Source organism: Cyprinodon variegatus, unplaced genomic scaffold (genome assembly GCF_000732505.1).
Source record: "Cyprinodon variegatus isolate N-32 unplaced genomic scaffold, C_variegatus-1.0 Scaffold253, whole genome shotgun sequence".
NCBI lineage: Eukaryota > Metazoa > Chordata > Actinopteri > Cyprinodontiformes > Cyprinodontidae > Cyprinodon > Cyprinodon variegatus.
Genome location: NW_015150706.1, coordinates 620424 through 629953, shown reverse-complemented (window position 1 = coordinate 629953; position 9530 = coordinate 620424). Strand labels below are relative to the sequence as shown.

General features: G+C 39.2%; 1 protein-coding gene across 1 annotated transcript; it reads right to left on the bottom strand.

Moving 5' to 3' along the window:
• Positions 1–3984: 3984 nt before the first annotated feature.
• Positions 3985–7979, bottom strand: zbtb14 (zinc finger and BTB domain containing 14). Its single transcript, XM_015382200.1, has 2 exons — positions 7799–7979; positions 3985–5264 (listed from the first exon to the last, which is right to left on the bottom strand). The coding sequence occupies exons 1-2, from the start codon at positions 7962–7964 to the stop codon at positions 4066–4068; spliced, it is 1365 nt and encodes a 454-aa protein (XP_015237686.1). The 5' UTR covers positions 7965–7979; the 3' UTR covers positions 3985–4065.
• Between the last annotated feature and the right edge of the window lie 1551 nt (positions 7980–9530).

The following is a 9530-nucleotide window of genomic DNA, read 5'->3' as shown; positions in this document are numbered from 1 at the left end:
AACTTTTCTTCATTAAAATCATTGAAGTTTAATGATAAAACCCAACTTCTCCCACAACTTTACAAAACAAACCAAAAAACAATTAAACAGAATCCTAAACAGCTCCTGAGTCAGGTACGTACTTTATAATTGATTGTAGTAAAAAAAATGTGTTTAATGTAAATGTATTATATTAGAAGCAGTAAAAAAGTTTTCTAAGGACGTGTCCTGTAAGAATTAAAGTAGCAGCATTAGGCTTTTTTATATTTAATTTTTCCAAGAGATTTCAGTTTATTGATAATAATAATACCGGTAGTTAATAATGTTCTTTACTGTATATGTTTCCAAATGATAAAATAATCAGACAGGATGGGTTCCTTCCTCTGTTATGCTGATGATACTCAGCTAGGGATGCACAATATAATCGGCCCCCTATCGGTATCGGCCTTAAAACTTTATATCGGACATTGGCCACCACACTGATATTTAACCCGATATTTGATCAGCTTCTGGGTTTCTAAAGAAAGAAATGCTACTTCTTCTTTTTCCTCAAAAATTTATTTTTTACAGACTTAAAAACTTCTAAAGACGAGGGAAATTATTGCTACATTAAAATATCACAATATCTTCATATGCTGATATATTGCCATTTAAAAACACCATATCAATCTCTTTTACTAATGAAATATTGCTATATGTCATCGTTATGCTACGAAATCCCCTGAAAATTCACGAAATTTTTATATGTTGATATATTGACGTGGTGTCGATCTATTTTACTAACAAAATCTCACAAGAATTTGCAAAATATCACGAGAGTTTGTAACAGAACGATGAAATTTCACGAGATTTTGAAAGTAAAATAGATCGATACCATGTTTTTAAAAATCTATTTGATATCAGCATATGAAAATATATTTGAGTATATTATTTTTCAAAGCGTCAGAAATTTCAAAGACTACTTATTTTTGTCCAGCTTTAACATCGGTATCGATATCGGTTATCGGCTACATGAGTTTTAAAATATCGGCATATCAGATATCGGCCAAAATCCCAATATCGTGCGTCCCTATACTCAGCTACATCTTTCCGTAAAACCTGATGAAACTAACCTGCTAGTTAGATTACAAGCATGTCAACAGACATAATAACCTGGACGACTTTAAATGTTCTGCTTTGTTTCAGACTAGACTGCCTAGTCAGTCACCAAACGGTCTATATATGAAAAAGTCATAAATCTTGGTGTTATTTTATTCAGGATGCATCATCTGAATCTAATATTTAACAGGTTTATTTTCAGAATATTGCAAAAAATGTGAAATATCGTATCCAGGGTTGATGCTGAGAAACTTGGCCATAGATTTTTTTACTTTAGGCTGGACTATTGTAATTCTTTACTTTCAGGAAATCCACAAAATGTTAAATATTCTGATGAAAATTAAGAGATCATGTTTCTCCTATTTTAGATTCTCTTCATTGGGTTCCTGTTAGATCCAGAATATATTATAAATCCTCTTTCTCACACATAAAGCCTTAAATAACCAAGCTACATCTTACATCAGATTGTTCCTTAAGTTCCAAACAGAGCACTACCCTCTTAATCCCCAGGCATACTAGTAGTTCTTATCATTTAGTCTTGCTTCTTTCCTAGACATAACTACAGGCTCAGCTTTTATTGTGACTATCTGCATGTGCTCTCTTTCATCCCTTTGACCTGAAAACAGGCTGAGTTCATCTGATTAACTGTTTATATCCTAAACAGAGCCGGTTTACCATCATCTTAACAGAAAGTATTTATAGATGAATTGTTGCCATATGGAAGTGACCTGTTGAGTATTTATGATGCGATTGATGATAAAACACCTTTTCACAGCAAACTGAGCCTCTCTGGCCAGAGGAGGCCTTGAGGCCTCCTGCAGGGGGCTGCAGAGTGGGTCTCTGCACAGGATGGGAAAACGGTGTTAATAATACAAACTGTTTCTATGTGATTCAAGCACTTCAGTAAAACTTAGTTAACTATAACCTGAAATGTCAAGCCTCATTACATTAACTCTCCAGAGGGGAAAAGGAACGTGAAGATGTTTCTGTTGGCTCACTCAGGTACTGAAGCAGGTTTCCTGTTTGCAGGGAAAGCTGAATCTCTTCAACCACACCGTCGTAGTAATTTTGTGACATTTTAATAACACAGAATCCTCCAGTAGAGGATGAACCATTACTAACTTCCAACATTTAATAATAAAATAAATGGCATACCTCTTCAAAGAGCTTTAAGGGTTTTAAAAATGGAAATATTTTTAAGACCCTAAAAGGTCTCCAGCATGCGCTCGCTTGTCTTTTCCCACAAAAACACAACATTAAAACACAGCAAATGGTGTTTATTTTCAAAGTGTAGTAGGACAATGTTATATGTGCATGATTTCAATATTGTGAACTCTAGTTGTGCAACAAACTAAGCTACAGTATATACAGACACCTATCATTATCTGTTGATAGCCCCCCCCCGCCCCGGATGACAGTCATACTGTATAACAGTAAATCTAGTTGGCCGGTTTTGCTTGGGTTTGACGATCCGTCAGGAGCCCAAGACTTTGGTTTCATCTGCGTCTTACTTTTACAGTGTAATATCAATCAATACAACTAAACACATCCATTTAAAAACATCCACATGAATATACTCAATGCAACAAATGTTATGCAGAAAAATCTTCTTTTCTCCCCCTCCCTCCCTCCCTCCACTGACTCTCTTTTATCTCCATAAAAATCTTACAAGTTTAAACGAACACTTAAATGTATATTTTGTTAAAAATTAAAGAAAAATAAAGTTATGAGAACCCCTCAGATATCTAGATAGCGATGATGCTTTGTGAAAAATATATGTATAGTATAGTGAACTAAACATTTACATGACTTTACAGGTGGGAAGGACATAACTCTTTAGAATTATAATAATAATCATAATAATACAGCCTCAGTCTTTATGAACATGCTCTGCTCCGCTCCTGCTCTGCACTCCCATCGCTGTCCTCGTGACTCCATCAGTGTGTATAGGTGGGAATTAAAGTGTGCATGTTAGCAGGTCAGTCCAGGTCTCAATTTATTAGAATATTATCAAAAAGTTAATTATTTAAACAATAAAAAAAAAAGAAACAACAGTAACTGATATATTCTACTGATTAAAATGCTTATGGTTTCTTTTTGGGGGGGTGATTTTCAATGATAATAGCTTACAGTTAGTGAAATTACCTAAAAATTAATCCTTATCAGAAATGTTATGACCTTCACAAGGACAAAAGACTGCTGACATCCTTGATAAGGAGGGTAAACCTCTGAAAAAGAATGGTAGGAAAGTTTAGAGGAAGGAAAAAGTGTGATAGTAACGTACATCTGCAGCCATATTCAGTACAGGGGATTTTATTTTATTTTTTAATCAAGCCACACCCCTCTACTTGGATGATTTCTGTATTTCATGTAACTGAATTATTTCCAGAGCACTTTTTAGCTTCCTTCTGCTGACAAGCTTTATGTTTGCTATGTTTTTATTTTCCAGCAGGATGAGGCAAACCCCTCGCTTCTAAAGGCTGCTTGTAGGACTCTGCTGTTATTGTGCTTAGATGCAAGAAAACGGACCTGAACGTCACGCAGAATCCAGGGAATTAAACTAAGTTTTTTTTTCTGAAGTTTTTCTTTCCACTTAACTTTCATTGAATAGGTTTGGATTCAACCAGCCTCCTTTACAAAGACCTCCTTAGTTTGGCCCACTGTGAAGGTAGAACCGTGATGGCAGCAGTTTCCCCCGATTGTTCAGGTTCTAAAATCACATTTCTGTTTAAAACATTTTTTAATAAAAACATGAATTTGTGTTATTTTCTAAGAGCATATATTAGGCAAGATTCCCCCCCCCCCCAAATGAACAAATAAAAATGTGAATGTTTCAATTGTGTAATAAAAAAAAAAAAAAAAAAAGGGGACAAACTTTCCAGATTTATGAAATAAATTAACTTCTGGATGATATTCTGATTAGTTGAGATGTGTCGGTGTGTGTGTGTGTGTGTGTGTGTGTGTGTGTGTGTGCGTGTGTCGGAGGGCTCAGCAGTCCCCAGAGTTGTGCGAGTGTGGCCCGGTCTCCAGTTTCCAGTCCCTCTGGTCCGTGGCGTCCCCCTGGCCGTGCTGGGAGGCGGCGGGCGACAGAGACATCTGTCTGCGAGGGTTGGCGCTGTGCATGGTGTTCCAGTGGCGCTTCAGGTCTGACGCCTTGATGAAGGCCTTGTCGCAGGAACCGCAGTTGAAGGGCCGCTCGCCCCGGTGCTGCCGCTCGTGGTCCTTAAGGTGGGACTTGTGCTTGAAGGCCTTTTCACACATCTGGCAGGCGAAGGGCCGCTCGTTGCTGTGGACCCTCTCGTGCCTCTTGAGGTCAGGGCCCCGGATGAAGGCCTTGCCGCACACCTGGCAGCGATGCGGCTTGAAGCCAGAGTGGATCTTGAGGTGCTCCTTGAGGTGGGCGGCGGTGGTGAAGGCTTTGGGGCAGTGCTCGCAGCCGTACGGGCGGTTGGCGGTGAGCAGACGCTCCTTCTTGGCGTTGTGGTCGAGGGTCTTGGTTCCGGTGCTCTGGCAGGAGTTGTGGTCGCGGTGGCCGTAGAGGAGGTATTCCAGCTTCATGTCAGTGCTGGACGTGGAGGAGCCCCAGCTGTGGGCGTGAGGGTCCTTGCCCATGCCTGTGTTGTAGTTGTGCGGCTGTGACACGTGCGAGCCGCCAGGCCCTATGGCGTCCATCCCCTGGTCGTAGAAACTGTTCTTCCTCACCTCCTCCATGGCGAGCTCCTTCAGGATGGCGTCCTGCGCCCTCATGCTGTGGTCATCCGGCGCCTGGTTCTCCCTGGTCTTCATGTTGGTCAGCTCCCTCTTCTGAGTGCACAGGTTATCTAGGAAGTTGATGCCGAGGATCTGCCCAGACGACATCATCATGTTGATGTCCTTCTTCCTCACCGCCAGCCGGGCTGTGTACATGTAGTTGAGCACCTCCTCGAAGATGTCGGAGCGGATAAAGTCCAGTTCCACGATGGAGTTGTCTTCGTCGCTCTGCTTTTTAAAGAGCTTCTTGAAGTAGTTGCTGCAGGCGGCGAGGACGCAGCGGTGAGCCCTGAACTCAATGTTCTCCACCACCACCACCACGTCGCAGTGTTCGCCCTCCATCCTCTGCTGGTTCAGCATCTTCAGGAAGGTGGCTTTGTGGTCGTAGTCGATGTATCTTAGCAAATCGGACATGGTGCCGGTCAAACAGGAGCAACCTGTGGAGGAGCAGCAACAAGATGGAGGAGAAAGAAAAGTTAGTCTAATGCCAGGAAATGACTGCCTGCTACGCTACGATGAACGGCATAATGATGGGTAAAGGTTTTAAATAAAGCCAGAAAATGTATTATCCATTTTTAAATTCATGAAAACATACAAATGACAGAAGGACAACAGCTCCACTATTTCAAGAAATGACAGAAACATAAAAACAATAACATATATTCAAGTATTGCAGCTCAAAATGTGAAACATATAAATGTTTGGTAGGGCTTCCTTTTGTACCAATTATTGCATCAATTCTGATCCGATCTATTTACCTGAGAAATAAAATGCTGCGTTTTCTTTAGCTATGAACCTAGAAAAGAAAATTACCTAAATTTTTACAAAAAACTGTGCAATATTACTCTGCATTATGGATCTCTATACTAGTTTTTAACATTTTATGATATCAAGGAAATAAACTAACTTGCTTATGATATCCTACAAAATTAATATGTACCAACTATCTTTAATGAGCAGGAAAAAAAAATGTCTTGTAAATCCAGAATTAACACAGTAATCTATAATTGACTATAAAAAACAAAAAACATAGGATTCTTTTGCTAAAACTAAATTATTTGACTATATTATTCAGCAATAACGTTAATCTCTTTTACACAGATTTTCTCCAGTTAAATAGTAAATAAACAATATTTAAATAATATGCATAGTTTTATTTTAACACGTAAGCAGTTAAAAAATAAGCTTTTCTTCTATGATCATTTTTATCCAATAATGATAATAAAAAAATACTGTTTTCAATTTCATAAGTATTTACTAAGGATTAGTACTTGCACAACATCCTGCTGATGTCATCAACAGTAAAATACATTTAAGTATTTAAAAATCAAAAGGTCAAAGGATACCCTTCACTATTTTAGATTACACAGAACAGAACAAGAGGACAATACTGACATATTCTATTCAAAAAGTTCTACAGATTGACCTATCAGGCCTTTTCTTGCTGATACCCATTTATACCAAAGCATGCAGTACCTTAAAGATTACTATATACCGCATTGCCTTAAATTACTAACCACATTTTCTTAAGTTTCTAGCTTTAAATGATCAGCTTTAGCATCCGAGTTGCTAAAATATAANGTGTAAGTTCAGGGGCGAACATCTTTTCAATTGTCATTACTTACCTACTCATTCTGCATAAAATTGATATTTAAGAGTACTAATATCTAGATAAAGCCAATTTCCCCACTGTGAGATCAATAAAGCCATAAATTTGTTATCTAATAAGTTTTTATTAAAATATTTTTAACCAAAGACTCCTAGATTTTTGCATTTGAAAATCACCACAAAATCTAGTTCTGTAAAGAGCCTGAATTCTGTACTTATCTTTAATGTTAGTATATTGATGTGTTTAATTAACTATGGTGTTTTTGTTTTCAAGCGATTGTTAATATATGAAAAATGTTAATGTTTTGAATATTCCACTACTGCAACCATCTGTATTAGAAGGAAGAAAATGGTAGGGATGGCCAATGATTGGCTGATGGTGGCCATGGCCACCCCTGGCCCCCCCATCTAGTTCCGCCCCTGGTCGCTAAGCTTTATACCAGTCTTAAAAACCTTAGAAACTGCCTTCTATCTGAGAGTTTATAAACCAAAAATAAAAAGTTATTGATAACAGTATCTTCATGAAATTAGAATTTGTTCTTAGCTAGGACAAAAAAAAAAAAAGAACTGCATCTTTCACACTAAATAATACATAATTAAAACAGAGTAAACAAAGTTAAACTCAGCTGGTTAGATCAGGTGTTTTCCCTCCCCTACGTCACTTCCGGTAATTTACTAGGTTCTGTTTTTTTGCTGCAGTTTGGCGAAGAAACCCGCCTCACAGCAGAAGATGTTACTTTTACTATAACATTTGAACATTGCCTACTGTTTGAGGGTGTGTGGCTTTAAAGATAATAAAATAAATTTGTTCTTTATTCCCATAACAGAGCAGGGCTGCATCCGACACAGACCAGGGGTGGAGCTCAGCTCTCATATTGTAATATAAGCGGACCTACCTTTAATGCAACACGTTATTAAAAACATTTTTATCTAAAAAATGAAGAAATAAGTCCCTACATCAACAATGCAAAACGTCTTTGAAATGCAAAAGAAAAAAACCGAAAAAAAAAAAAACCCGTCAGGCCCTAAACCGAGTTAAGCCGTGGTGAAGCTAATGCAAATAAAAAGAAAATAACACAATTTATCACACGCAGTGTTCTGCTGGCAACTAATGCATTCCCAATGCGGTGTTTGCGTGACAAGCAACAGCGCGTGCAGAAAAGAATCAACCTCAGAATATTTCACATTTCACTGCGCCCAGCCATCTTGGTCAGCCAAGCAGCCTCGGTTCGTGTTTCTGCAGCCCGACAGGCTGCGCTCCTACAGCCGCGGCACCGAGCAGCGCGCGCCGCTGCCAACAGAACCGCGCTGCGGCTCGTGCGTTCCGCTCCGACGGAGAAACGAGAATAAAAAGTGTTAATACCCAAAGCCTGGACGATCCCTGTGTTGTCACGCAAGGTAATCGACGACGATCCAGATCCAGAGTTGTCGTTTTTCCTCTTCCTCCTCTTGTTGTGACTGCGCGTCTTGGCAGGAAATAAGGCATTTCTCTGCTGCCACCTACAGTCCTGGAGAGGGTACTCCACCATGTAGATCGTCTATAAATCGACAGGTGAATCACTCCGACCGTATGAGAGGAAAACAATAATTTATAACACAAAAGTATTCACCGGTCTAATGTTTTTCTACTATTTACTACCCCAAAGTTAAATGTATATTTTACCACCAGTGTTTATGGTTAAACATCTAGAAAGATAAGGAAAGGCGTAGCAGACTAACACGCCATTAACATCATTTTTCAAATCTTGCCATAGATTCTCAATTGGACTTTGGTCTGTACCCCTTGTCATTTAATCAGACATGGGCGGATCTAGACAGGGGTCAACATGGGCCAATGCTCCTGAAGAACTGGATTTGGCCCCCTTTCTGGCCACTGTTCCAGAAACAAAATCCATCCGTCCATTTTCGAACACACTTAATCCCAAGTGGGGTCGCGAGGGGTGCTGGTGCCTTTCTCCAGGGGTATACAGAGGTGCGCCACTTCAGCTTCAGATATATGTAAGCTAGAATCACAGTCTTTTCACCTTCTAGATCAGGATTTCCCAAAGTGGGGGTCAGGAATTCTCCTCTGGTGGTCCTTAGGCACCAAGAGAGGGATCACAAGATAATTATCATAATCAATTAAAAATGCACAAATGTTAAGCATGCAAACAGGTTTGATTCCGCCCATTAAAATGAGCAGATTTGGTGTTTTACTGGCAGTTTGAGAGAGGCTGTAAAAGAAAGATGAGGTTCACAGCCATGACAATGTTGGTAATACTGATAAAAGAAACAATTGTACAAAATATTATTTAGAATACATCTTGTAACCATCTTAAAGTGCCACAAGCAAAAGTAAAATGAATAAAACAATAGTGTTTATGCATAATTGTGTTAATAAATCAAGGGAGAGAAAATGTTCAGTCATTTCTTTCATTTGGTTTAATTCTATAAAGATTATCTACTGTCTTGCTGCATTAATTTCAGCTGGCCTGTAGAGGCAATTTTCTTCATATTAGTTATCTGCTATTGTTTCTGACATTGAAATAGGTTTCCTTGTGCACAAAATGCCTTTCGATCCTCTGGCATTGCACCAATTCCACCTTTGTGGCAACAATGACCACAGGTGTTTTTTTGCCTGTCAGTTTGCACCTCATTATAAGTTGTGCTAAAAAAAGATGCACAAATTTAGATTAGGAAAATTACTTCACAAGTGGTAAATGTTACAATTTGCATATTACCCACCTATGAATTTGGTGGTTGGCTTCTGTATCTCAAGCACTACACAAGATGTCGGATTATTCTTCAGGTAGGTTGGAGCCCCTTCTGCAGTGTGGAGGTCACTGCCCCCAATGCTCCAATGACCAAAGGCACTACAGTGGCCTTCATCTTTCAGTCTCTTTCTAGTTCATCCATGAGCCCTTAGTATTTCTGTTTTCTTCCAGATGTTTCCATCATCTTGGATGGCCACATCAATCACTACGGTTGTCCTCTGTTGCTACCAATGATCACAGGTCTAGTTGTTTAGCCTCAACCATTAAGTCTGTATCTGGAAGTCCAACAGGATCTTAGCTCTGTCTTTCTACACCATCTTGGGGTCTCAAGTTTGTATTCTG

What these genes read in the sequence shown, in the direction of transcription:
- zbtb14 (XM_015382200.1), bottom strand. Translation starts at nt 7,964, where the DNA reads ATGGTGGAGTACCCTCTCCAGGACTGTAGGTGGCAGCAGAGAAATGCC. An exon ending in AGGGATCGTCCAGGCTTTGG is followed by an intron (nt 5,265 to 7,798) that starts GTATTAACACTT and finishes GCTCCTCCACAG; the next exon opens with GTTGCTCCTGTTTGACCGGC.